General features: G+C 48.4%; 1 protein-coding gene across 1 annotated transcript; it reads right to left on the reverse strand.

Annotated features, from left to right (window-relative positions):
• Positions 1-2,640: 2,640 nt before the first annotated feature.
• On the reverse strand, positions 2,641-10,163 carry Kcnmb3 (potassium calcium-activated channel subfamily M regulatory beta subunit 3). Its single transcript, XM_028872645.2, has 3 exons — positions 9,811-10,163; positions 4,550-4,748; positions 2,641-3,308 (listed from the first exon to the last, which is right to left on the reverse strand). The coding sequence occupies exons 1-3, from the start codon at positions 10,140-10,142 to the stop codon at positions 2,883-2,885; spliced, it is 957 nt and encodes a 318-aa protein (XP_028728478.2). The 5' UTR covers positions 10,143-10,163; the 3' UTR covers positions 2,641-2,882.
• Between the last annotated feature and the right edge of the window lie 2,269 nt (positions 10,164-12,432).

A 12,432-nucleotide genomic window follows, 5' to 3' on the forward strand; every position in this document is an offset into this window, starting at 1 on the left:
AAGAATTGTTAACATATCTTGGCTAGTTGGTTAGCATTCACAGTATCACTCAGTGGTAGAGCATGCCTACCATAGTGCATAAGGCTTTAGGTTCAACTCCCAGTTGTAAAACCAAGAAAAATTAAAGGCTTGAGTACTAAAAAAGATTTAGATGCTTGTGTTTCATGCTGCTATTTATATACATAGGAGTAGGTGTGAGTATATGTGTAGAAATGGGATATTTTCTCATGTCTGTTGGAAACTAGAGTCTATACATGAAGTTAGTTTAGAAGCAACCTGCTTTGCCTTGCGTTACAAACAGTGCAGAAGGTGAACTGCCTTTGACTGGTAACAGACATGAGCATTGATGTTCCTGCTTTCACAAAAGCCCATCACCGCTTCAATTTTACTGGACTGCCAAGTGGCTTGAACTTCAAATTGACTCTCTTCTCCAACTTAATGTCTGTCTTCCCTGGGATGAACCACTAGTCAGTGACTGCTTGGGAAACCTCTGTGATTGATGAAACACAGACCTGAGGCTTCGGTGTTGAGATGGTAGGGGAAAAGCACAAAACTATATTGTTAAGTTGGAAGTCAAGTTTATTTATTAGGAAATGTGTTTGATTTATCTTTAATTTGAGAAAATGACAGAATCTCTCTCCATTTACAGTTTTTCTTGGACATGCATAGTGTGTTTTATTATGGGGACGTTTGGTATACAAAGTATAATCCACAACCTTTACACAGCACATCAGTTAGCCAAGGGATAAGAGATGGGGTAGTTGAGGGACACCTGTCAGAGCTTACCTGCTCCCCACTGCCACCAAACACGACCAAATAGGCTGCTGCAGCTCAGCACAGGGATGTCCAAGCTCCTGGCATCTCCGTTCTGCAAGTTATCAGAAACTAAGCCTGCTGGTTCACACGCCCCGTCTTTAAGCCTGAAGGTCATCAAAAGAGGCATTTCCCAAATACCTACACCTGTGAAGCTGGGAATGGAAATAAAGCCTGTTCTGAAGCATGTTCCCCTCGACCCACAGTAGAGAGAAGGTGAGACTCCATAGCTGTTACTCTACTGAGTTATCCACTTAGCTAATTTGTGACTTGAAATTAATTACTAACAGGCTTTAAACTGGCTTAGAATCGTGTGACTGATTACAGCAACATGTCAAAAGTTGTTTGAAAAGTCTCATTCTGTTGTTTCCAATGAAGGATTTTCATTTTTGTGTGTGGATCTGTAAAGGCACGTTGAGGTGCTTTGGAAAAGCAGCCAGCTCTTAAGCTCAGATGTTCATCATAAACTGGAAGGCCTTGCTGGAAGTCTTGGGACACTTACAACCTCAGTTGACATTTTTTTTTTTTTTTAACTTTTATGTGTGTGAGTTTTTTGCCTGCATGTATGTGTAAGCCACTCATGTAGTGACTGCAAAGGCCAGAAGAGGGCGTTGGACGTCCTGGAACTGAAGTTACAGATGTTTGTGAGCCGCAATGTGGGTACTGGGAAGCAAATGTTTTTTGTTTGTTTGGGGTTTTTGTTTTTGTTTTGTTTGTTTTGTTTTGTTTTTGTTTTTTAAGACAGGAATTCTCTGTGTAGCTATGACTGTCCTGGACCAGGCTGGCCTCGAACTCAGAGATTCTCCTGTCTCTGCCTTCTGAGTACTGGGATTAAAGGTGTGCGCCACCACCGCCCGGCAGAAGCAAGCATTCTGAACCGCTGAGCCATCTCCAGCCCTCTGGCTGATTCTGTTACAGAACACCGACTGTCCAAGTGAACCATTCTCCAGCATGCATTATTTGATGTGGGTGTTGGACTCAGGTGCAGCTTAGCTCACCCTTGTATTTGTTTCTCCTGTTCCCACAGTGTGCAGAGACTGAAAGGGCTTAGGGGAAGGATAATAAATGCCACAAAGTAAAAAGAGCAGCTGCGTGACAAGGTCACATACAAATCAATGTAAGGTGGATTTTCTAGGCAGCAGCTTTCCTCTTGGAATCGAGGGTAAGGGCAGAACAAACTACAATAAATGGGGCAGACCTGGGTTTTCTCCCATTGTTGGCAGTTTTGATCTACTTGTAGTAAATGAACTACTAGCTATGAGTATGTGTACGTGCATTGTCTACATGCCTGCATACATGTGTCGGTGTGTGGAGACCAGAGCAACTTCAGGTGGTGGTCCCCAGTCACTGTCCATGTTTGAGACAGGGTCTCTCATTGACCTGGAGGTCACAGATTTGCTATTCTGGCTGTCCCTGGTGTTGGGGTTCCAGGTCCAGGCCAACAGGCCTGCTTTGCCTTTGTTGTTGTGTTTGCTTGCTTGTTTTTGTTTTGTATGCGTCTGAGAAACCAATCTCAGGTTCTCGTTTTACCAACCGAGCCATCACCCCAGCTCCCAGCCTTTTTCTGTGAGAAGCGTCATGTGAACTGCACATGCTGGCGGCTGAGTGCGCCACAGACAGACGGACTCAGGAATGGCTTGTTTCGGGCCAGCATGTTCCATGGAGAAATGAAGTTATGTAGAGGAGTGCCTTGAATTCATTTTACCTACGAGGAGAAAGGTGCTCCCGTGGCTTATCTGGGGAGACTGGGAAAAGAAAGACTGTTGAAACTACGTGTTTTTAGAATAAATAGAAAACAGCCAACACTTGAAGAATGGTTCCCCAGTGGAAAGCTGGGATGCCTGCCTTTGCCCTGTACACAGCAGGTTTGTAAGGAGATAGCACGGTTTAGTGCTGGTGATCAAATCCAGAGCCTTGTGTGTGCTAGGCAGGTGCTCTATCTGAAGCTATAACCCCAGCTGTGTTCTTACACACGGTCTGTCTATAGCCCGAGCTGGCTTTGAATGTGATCCTCCTGCCTCAGCCCCCCAAGTGCTGGGATCACAATGCTCCACCATGCCTGGCAGCGCTCAAGTCATCAGCTGGAGCATCTCGGGATGGGAGCGGTGCAGCCGCCTCCCCAGCTCTCTGTTCCTTCCCTGGCTCGTCGTCGTCACACTGCACGTCGGCGAAGACCTGCGCCTGCCCACAGAATGTGCTCTGCCTCCTGCCTGCACTCTCACCACCATGCTGTACTGTTCACACTGAAGAGATAAATGCTGTGTCAACCTCACCAAGCCAACAATCAGGGCCCCACCCAGCAAAGTCAACAAAGGCCAAAACAAGCAATGAAAGACAACCTTGTGGCCAGACTTCCTCAGGACAACTCCCAGCTGGCCATCGGGACTGTAGAAGCAAGTGAAAGTTCCATTTCTGTGATCGAAGAATTCCTTGATGTCCCGGGCAGTGTTAAGCAGATCATCCCTGTCTTGGTGACACTTGGGTGTGTAAAAGCACTGGAGATTGGAGGAGGAAAAACGCACTGTCAGCAGTGGCCAGCACGAAGGGCTCTAGGCGAATGTTATGGTGAGGGTCATTTGACATGGTCATCTTGCATAGTGTGGAGGGAAGGGAAGGGTGGGCGATAGGGCTTAGGATGAAATGACCGTCTCTTAGCAATTGGGCTCCCCTGCTGAGGGGACGACAGGACTGTGAGACATGGAGCAAAGGTGCTTGCTGCCAAGCCTGACCACCTGGGGTCTAGCCCCGGGCTCACACGGTGGAAGGAGAGAGCTGATGCCTGTGAGTTTTCCTCATACCTCCACACACCATGGCATGAGTGCCTACACACACACACACACACACACACACACACACACACACACACATGCACCCACGCATGCACCCATGCGTGCGCTTTTCAATGTGTGACTTTAAAAATGACTGCATCCAATATAGAAAACTAGAAATCATTAGATTGTTTACTCACCCACAACACTGTTATAGCATGTCATCTAATAAGACTGTCATTGTTAAGTGTAACTATGAACTGTAAATCACATGAACCAGTATGTAATTTATTTATAAGTTCTTTAAATGTCTTAAGAATTACTGCCAGGTAGTGGTGGCACATGCCTTTAATCCCAGCACTTGGGAGGCAGAGGCAGGTGGATCTCTGTGAGTTTGAGGCCAGCCTGAACTATAAAGTGAGTTTCAAGATAATCAAGACTACCAAGAGAAAACCTGTCTGAACCCTACAGCAAAAAAAGAATTACCAACTTGGCTGAAGGAAGACTGCATTCATTCATTCTAACCAGGACTACAATGGGGAGACACTGCCCACTTAGGACTTCACACTGAGCCAGGAAACTGGAATATACCTCTCCTTTCTTCGTGCCCATTTCTCTTCCAAAGACTGCTGCTAGCTCCATTTATCCTGATGGAATACTTTGAACATATCCAGTTGGTAGAGTCCTTGCCTAGCATACACAAATCCCTGGTTCAATCCTCAGCCACTTATAACAAGACGTGGTAATCCCAGTACTTGGGAAGTAGAGCTAGATGATTCGAATTGTAAGGTCATCCTTGGCTACATAGCAAGTTTGGGAACATCCTGGGCTATGTGACACACACACCCTCCAAAAAAGAAAATGTTCACTAGAAGGAAACTGGCTCTCCACAGATGGCTTGTGCCTAACTCAGGACAGCACTATGGAAGGGCAGCAGAGAGAGCTCTTAGATGGCAAATCCATGTTACCTTGGGGTTGCTTCTGACCGCCTCATCGTCGTAGTGGAGAAGCACTTTCTGGCCTGAGTGGGTGAGGTTTACGAACACCTGCAGACAGGGATACCCGCCCTGGTCCTGGCAGCTGCCCTCACAGGTGAAGGCGAAGTTCAGCCAATCATCTGCAATGTGTGTGTGGACGGTGGTGCAATTTGATTCTTCTCTGTTAGAGCTGTGAAATAAAAAAGTGTTTTTCCTAAGTAAGGAAGCTACTGGAAAGTCAAGTTCTGCCTTCTAAGACACAGCTGGGGTGATGGTCCACCCCAGACACCAGCACAAACATCACATCTTGATCAGAGAGCGTGAGGGAGACAGATGGGAAAAGAGCCAGGTGGCAAGTGCCTCAGTTCTGATCCATGGGGAGCATTTCCTCTCCACCAGCCCTAACACAATACTGTCAGACTTTAGATTCACCTGAATGAGTTCACTCATTAGCATCAAAAGTGCCCAGTGTGGATTCCAGGTGATCCCTCCCAGAGACTCTAGCTCAGGAGGTCTGAACTGAAGCCTGAGACTCTCTTATACTAGCTGGGCGGTGGAGGCGCATGCCTTTAATCCCAGCATCTGGGAGGCAAAGGCAGGCAGATCTCTTTGAGTAAAAGGCCGGCCTGGTCTACAGAGTGAGTTCCCGGACAGCCAGGGCTACACAGTGAAACCATATCTTGACTTCCCCTTCCCCCCAAAAATGCAAGTACTAGGAGAAATTAAGTACCATTACCTGATGGGGGGAATGTCTTTCTGTATGCTGTGAATATGTGTTGCTCTGATTGGTTGATAAATAAAGCCATTTGGCCTATGGCAAGGCAGCTTAGAGGCAGTCAGGAAATTCAAAGAGAGAGACAGGAAGAAGGCAGGGGGGGAGACACCAGAGAGCTGCCAAAGGAACAACATGTAATGGGATGCAGATAAAGCCACAGAAGATATGGCAATACATAGATTAATAGTTATGGGCTAATTTAAGATATAAGAGCTAGCTAGCAAAAGGCTTGAGCCATGGCCATACAGTTATAATTAATATAAGCCTCTGTGTGTTTACTTGGGGGACATGAGTGGGAGAGACAGGAAAACTTTCAGCTACAATTACTCTAAATACTGAGCCACCAAGAGTCACACTTGGACAACCCACCATCCTTCATGTCATATTTTTTTTTTTTTGACGTATCTACCAGCTTCCTGGTGAAAGTGGGCCTTTGGGAGGGGTTCTGGAAGTGAGGCCGATTCTGCATCCTGCTCTGCTTCCAGAGGTAGAAGCAAGTGTGTTGAGATCTCCACTGGGAGACAGGCTGACTTTGTGCCTTTGAATTCCTTAGGGTGCCAAGCTACATCCTGTTCATCTTTATGCTCCAGGGAGTGTGTCATGACGGCACGTGCTACAAGCTCCATCACATTGGACCTAATTACATTTTCTTGGAAAACACTACTAAGAGCTTGCCCTGCGTCATGTACACATAGTATCTAGGGTACTGTACTAGTTACTCCTCTGTTGCTATGGTAAAACTCCATGACCAAAGGCAACTCAAGGAAGATGGTTTATTTTGGCTTATGGGACGAGTCTTCCATGGGAGGAGAGGGGAGGGGCAGCATTAGGTGTGAAAAGTTGTCCTGACTGATGATTGATGTTGGAGAGCCCAGCCCACTGTGGGGGACACCATCCCTAGGCAGATCGGTCTGGACTTTTTAAGGAAAACTAGCTGAGCATAATAACCAAGTGAGCCATAGAACAAGCCAGCAAGCAGCATTCCCTTCATGGTTCCTGTCTTCAGTTCCTGCCCTGACTTCCCTCAATAATGGACTCTGACCTGGAAGTATAATCCAAATAAACTCTTTCCTCCCCTAGGTTGCTTTTGGTCATGATGTTTATCATAGCAATGGAAAGAAAACTGGAACATATGGACACCCAGGAGACAAGACTCCAGGCATGTCTGTAGGAAGTTTCTAGATTGGACTGAGAGGAAAGACCCACCCTAACTGAGGTCCCGTGGGCCGGGATCCCGGACTGAGTGAAAAGAGAAAGACTACCTCACCGCTCCTGTCGTCTCTGCCACCCCCACCACGCTGCCTTGTGCGCTCACCGTGGGAGCCAAAATAGACACTTTCGTGAGTTGTTTCTCATCTGGTGTTTGGTCACAGCGTGAGAAAAGCGGCTAACAGACTATCTGTGGACTCTGCTCCCCACGAGCCCTCCTACACAAGGCAAAGCGGGCAGGTCCCTTTCTTTCCCACTGACTTTTAAAGCAGTTAAAAAGGCCCGCATGGAGCCAGCGCTTTCCTCCGCTCTCAGTGTCAGCCGCAAATAACTGTGCTCCTCTAGAATGAGTGGAAGGCATGGAGGTGGGGGTGTGTGCCAGCAGGGGCCACGGCAAAATGTTGGGGTGGTGGATCACAGGAGGCAGGCTAGGAGGAGGAGGACCTCAGACCACACAAGCCAAGTAGTACGGGCAGTCTCTAGAATCCTCTAAAGCACCTAGAAGAGAATTCAGTCCAGCTGATACCGATAGGAAAACTAGGTCAGATTCCTGGACTCAGGAGGTGTGAGCTGCCAGCTGTTAGGCCAAGTGCACAGTGCTCCACTACAGCAGCAATAGGGAACTAGACAGATGCTCTGGACCTGTCAGAGTGACTGCAAACCTGAAGAAAAACACTTAGAAGTAGCCTGAGAAAAATGTTAAGCAAGTGAGAAAATCACAGAAATGAAAAAGTACTTACTTGTGCCAGTGAGACGATAAAGGTGTTTGCCGCATGCAAGCTGACCACCTCAGTGCAATCCGCAGACGCCACGTGGTAGAACTAACTCCTCACAGTGGCCTTCAGACAGAGTGTGGCGTGTACACACACACACACACACACACACACACACACACACACACTATCTGCAGGAGTGTGGTGCACACGTGCATACACACTAATAAGCACATTTTAAACTTGAAAACAAAAGTTCTTTCTGAGCTTTAGTTCTGGCCTGCCTTCCCACCTATCTATCTAAACATCCTGAGGCACTGCTTTAGAGCTGTCTGTGTATCTGTTGGAATGTAAGTCCCCTGATTCCCAAGTGCTGATTGTGGTCTGGCTATCTCTCAGGGACCTCAGAGAGCTGCAATAAATAGAGTGATACCCTAGGCACAAGGGCCAAGCCAGAACCCTTGATACAACGAAGTGTATTTAGAGCTTGAAAATGACGTTGTTGCTTCAATAGCTCTGTGTCCCTTTGCCATGTGTTCCTCTCTTTACTGTCTGAGAATTTCATCCATGCACATAATGTGTTGGGTCAAAGCCCACACCCTTTGCTCTTCCCATTCCCCTACCACTTCTCCCTCCCAGCTCCATGTGTGTGCTGGTTTAGCCCACAGAAACCACTCATCTGTATGCCAAGAGTGTGGGACCGTCTAGTGGAGCACAGCTAACCTCTCAGGGGCGGGATCCCCAAAGAAACTGACTCCCTCTTCATCAGTCATCAGTTGCAATAGTTCCTCTGCTAAGGTGGAACTTCTCAGGTGTCTCCCATTTTGGCTGGGGTTCTGCTGGCTTGATCTGCAATTCTCTGTCCCTTTGACTAAAAGATTTGGGGTGGACAGAAAGGTGTGAGTCACCCTAGAAATCTGAACTGTTGTCGTTAAGGGACCGATCCCTCAGATGCTGAAGAACGATAAGGTGAGGCAGAAGTGACCACTGGCTGCTCAGGCAATGTCTTCACAGCTCCCATTAAGAAATTTTCAGAAATACTTAGAAATTAAAACAAATATGAGTCACAGATTGACCTCAGCTTACAGCAGATCTCCTGCAACACGTCTCCCTGATACATCGCGTGTTTAAACAAGCAGCCGTTAGATCACATACTCCTTTTGCAGAAGACTCATGTTTGAGTCCCAGCACTCATCAGTCAGCTCAAAACCCCCCCCCGAACTCCAGCTACAGGAGACCTGACACCTCTGGCATCCAAGGGCGCGCGCGCGCGCGCGCGCACGCACACACACACACACACACACACACACACACGATTCAAAACAAAAGTCTAAACGTCTGAGGCTCTCAAAATGGTTCAGAGGGGAAAGGCACCTACCTGCCAGCAATCCTGAAACGTGAGTCTAATCCCTTGGACCCATATGGTTGAGAGTGAGAACTGATTCCTCAAAGTTCCTTCTTTCTTTCTTTCTTTCTTTCTTTCTTTCTTTCTTTCTTTCTTTCTTTCTTTCTTTCTTTCTTTCTTTCTTTCTTTCTCTCTCTCTCTCTCTCTCTCTTTCTCTCTCTCTCCCCCTTCCTTTCTTCCTTCCTTCCTTCTTTCCTTTCTTTCTTTCTTTCTTTCTTTCTTTTGTTTTTTTTGGTTTTTCGAGACAGGATTTCTCTGTGTAGCTTTGGAGCCTGTCCTGGAACTCACTCTGTAGCCCATGCTGGCCTCGAACTCACAGAGACCCGCCTGCCTCTGCCTCCCAAGTGTGGGGATTAAAGGCGTGCGCCACCACCGCTGGGCTCAAAGTTGTTTCTTAATGTGGCTAGCTGGTTCTCTCTCTCTCTCTGTCTGTCTCTCTCTCTGTCTGTCTCTCTCTCTCTCTCTCTCTCTCTCTCTCTCTCTCTCTCTCTCTCTCTCCCCCTCTTCCCTTCCCTCCCCCATCTTCCTCTCTCCCTCTCTCTGAATCTGCCCATATACACAGATGTGTATGTGAACAACCATTTCTTCAGCTTACACAGACATGTGCCATGCAGTCGTGTGTGTGTGTGTGTGTGTGTGTGTGTGTGTGTGTATGTGTGTGTGTTTAAGGTGAGGGAAATCGACTAACAGAAAAAGGAGAGAAAGCTAGAAGGAACTCTGAGGAAGAGCTACAAATGTCTAACTCGAAGGTCACACAATCCCTTATAATTACAGGAATGAACTGGACTCGGAGCATCCTAGCAGCCACTGTAGTTAGGGACAAACAGATGTGAGATTCCAGTGAGTTACCTGGCTGAGCAGGAGCGGAGAGGGGTTTCTCCTGGTGGTGATACCAGAGAGAAAGCTGGGCTGGCATCTCCTAGCGGGATGCTTTTGTGCTACCAACCATGCCAGTCTCAACTGGCAATGAGACCATGTGCGGAAACACGTGTGGACTGTCAATGTGGAGTAGCTAAGGAATATTTCATTCTTCCTCCACCCTCCACTGTCTCCAGCTTGGACAGGCAAGCCCCAGGGTGTGCTCAGGAGAATGGACTCCTGTGCTGGGCTGGACCCTTCTGGGAGCTCCGGGTCTTGGCCTATGTCTCACCTGAGCATGAAAGGCTTCAGCACGGTGGTCCCCAACAGGAAGAACATCAGCACAGAGGAAGCCATCATGGCAATGCCCAGCAGGGTGGCACGGTCCTCTCCAGCGCTCGATGGAAGCTTTGGGGACACCTTCAGCGCCTCTCCATCACTTCTGCCTGAGGCTGGAAGTGCTGTCCTTTGGAGGAAGTCAGAGGGATGCTGCGTGAGCTTAAGAGAGCTCAGGTGGCAAACCTGAGTCTGCCTCACGCAAAGGCTCAAGCAGCTTCCTGCAACACCCCAGATCCCATGCTCAAAGCTGAGAACGGGTGCCATCAAAATAAGCCAATATGACATGTTGTCAACTATTTTTTAAGATATGAAAAGCTAAGTGGGGAGTAATTTACATTATATTGGCAAATCATTGTGTGCTGCGTAAGCTCGTTGAAAGTGGACTCTGGAGCAAGGATGGCTCCCTTCTAGAAGACTCCAGTTTCTTTTTGTCAAGTACACTCCAAGACTTCTTGTCCTGGATCACGCTGGTCCCTAAGTCTGTGTCCGAGAGAAAGGAGAACGGCAGACAGGTAAGAGTGTCACAGTAAGAGTGCAGGTAACAGTGCACAGCTTGGGGCTTGGGAAAATGGTAGTGGTTAAAGAGTTAGAAAGCCCAAGTTCTCATTCCCAGATCCCAGGTGAATTCTGGGTAATCATTACAGATGCCTATCATTCCAGCCTGGGGGGTGGGGGGCGGGGATGGTGATCTCAGAGCAAGCTGTCCATAGGAGTAGCCATATCAGTAAGCTCTGGGTTTGACTGAGTGGCCCTCCTCAATGTATACTACGGAAGAGCCCATCTAGAACGATTCAGGACATCAATCTAGTGCCTCCACACACAAGCACACACATCCACACATGTGCAAACATGCTCGCACATGTATACCACATACATAGGAAAATGGAAAATGGAAACGCACTGAGAGAGACGTGAGGAGGTCACTGTTGTTTGTCCCATGGCATGAAAATGCCTGCAATGGGAACCAGACGCTGGAAGAGGATGGAGAGAGCAGTGCCCTGCCTGCAGCTCTCCCAGTCTCAGCTTCCAGCACGGAGCTCTGGGCAGGGCTTCCTCTGCCCTCTCTGCTGCATGTCAGGAGCCCCTGGTTGGATGTTTTTCCATCTACCTGTTGCTTGCTATTTGTTCTTTGCGACATGCATAATAAGCTCACTCATTTAAAACTGGAAGTATAGCTATCTTAGGTTATTCTCCCTGAGAGCACATGATGGTGACTGTCTATGACTCCAGCACTCAGGAAGTAGAGGCAGGAGGATCAGGAGTTCAAGGTCAACCTTGGCTTCATAGTGAGTTTGAGGCCAATGTGGGCTACATGGGACCCTGTTTTTTAAAAAGGAGCAGGGGACTGGTCAGCAGTTAAGAGTGCCTATGCTCTTGTTGGACAGTGTTGGACTCCCAAAACTCATATCAGGTGGCTCACAATGGCCTCTAACTAGTGTCAGAGAATCCAACACCTTCTTTTGGACTTCACAGACACCTGCATGATAGGTGTGCATACAGACACCCAGGTGCACACACACTTACACAGAAGAACTTTAAGTTCCTTTCTTAAAGGAAGAAGGGAGAGAGGAAGGGCGGGAGGGAGGGAAGGAGGGAGGAAGGAGGAGGGAGGGAGGAGGGGGAGAGGGAGGAAGGAGGAGGGAGGAGGAAGGGGGGGAGGGAGGGAAGGAGGGAGGAAGGAGGAGGGAGGGAGGAGGGGGGGGAGGGAAGGAGGGAGGAAGGAGGAGGGAGGGAGGGAGGGAGGGAGGGGGGAGGGAGGGGGAGGCTGTAACAAGACTGGGGACTGCTGAGCCGGGGGCACCTCAGGAGAGGCATCGTATCCATGACTAGAACAGAGTGGCCTGTGCATGGCTGCCATTGGTCACTTGTGACACATGTTCCGGGCCTGCTTATCTTTTAGTGAATTCCATGGCCTTTCTCGTGTGACTTCTGCACATTCTCATGAACTCCGCATGGAGAGCCACGTTTAGGATGAGTGACGACCTGGGACAGGAGGTTGCTCCCATTGTTGATGCCCACCCCCACCCATCACCTGAGTGAGACAGCATGCCCTTGGTCTGGTCCACTGCTCACAGGTTCAAGGTCCCTCCCCACATCATCCCTCCATCTTCACACAAACCCACGCTCCTCTCTACCCTTCCCTCCCTTTCTCTCTCCTGTCCCAGGAGCTGAGATGGATCCATTCACAGGGATGTCTGCTGAGTGGTGGAGGCCATTCTGGTCACACACGGTGGCAGCCACGGACAGCACCTGCTCGGCTTTTTCTGTCCATTTTTCCTAATGTGTTATTGTTTGCTAACGCTTTAGAAATCATGATGGTTCTCATTAAAATGCTTATTGCTGCCTTTTGAGAACATCACAAGATCCACATTCCTGCCTTTGGACAGCTGGCCAAACCGTGCTGGCTTCCCTGTGGTCCGGCCTCCCATTGCCACGGCTCCTCCACTTCCCAAGGTCAGCAGCAGCCATTCATTTCCATCTTAAGAGGCTTCAGGAAATCATAAGCCGAAGAAATGCAGCTCCAAGTGTGGAAACTCAGGCCTCACCAGTCTGCAGAGAAGGCTTACGAAGTTTT

This window comes from Peromyscus leucopus, chromosome 6 (genome assembly GCF_004664715.2).
Source record: "Peromyscus leucopus breed LL Stock chromosome 6, UCI_PerLeu_2.1, whole genome shotgun sequence".
NCBI lineage: Eukaryota > Metazoa > Chordata > Mammalia > Rodentia > Cricetidae > Peromyscus > Peromyscus leucopus.

Coding starts and splice junctions, on each gene's coding strand:
- Kcnmb3 (XM_028872645.2), bottom strand. CDS start 10,142: ATGTCATATTGGCTTATTTTGATGGCACCCGTTCTCAGCTTTGAGCAT. Junction 4,749..9,810: donor CTGAAGCCTTTCATGCTCAG/GTGAGACATAGG, acceptor TTTATTTCACAG/CTCTAACAGAGAAGAATCAA. Junction 3,309..4,549: donor CGGTCAGAAGCAACCCCAAG/GTAACATGGATT, acceptor TCCAATCTCCAG/TGCTTTTACACACCCAAGTG.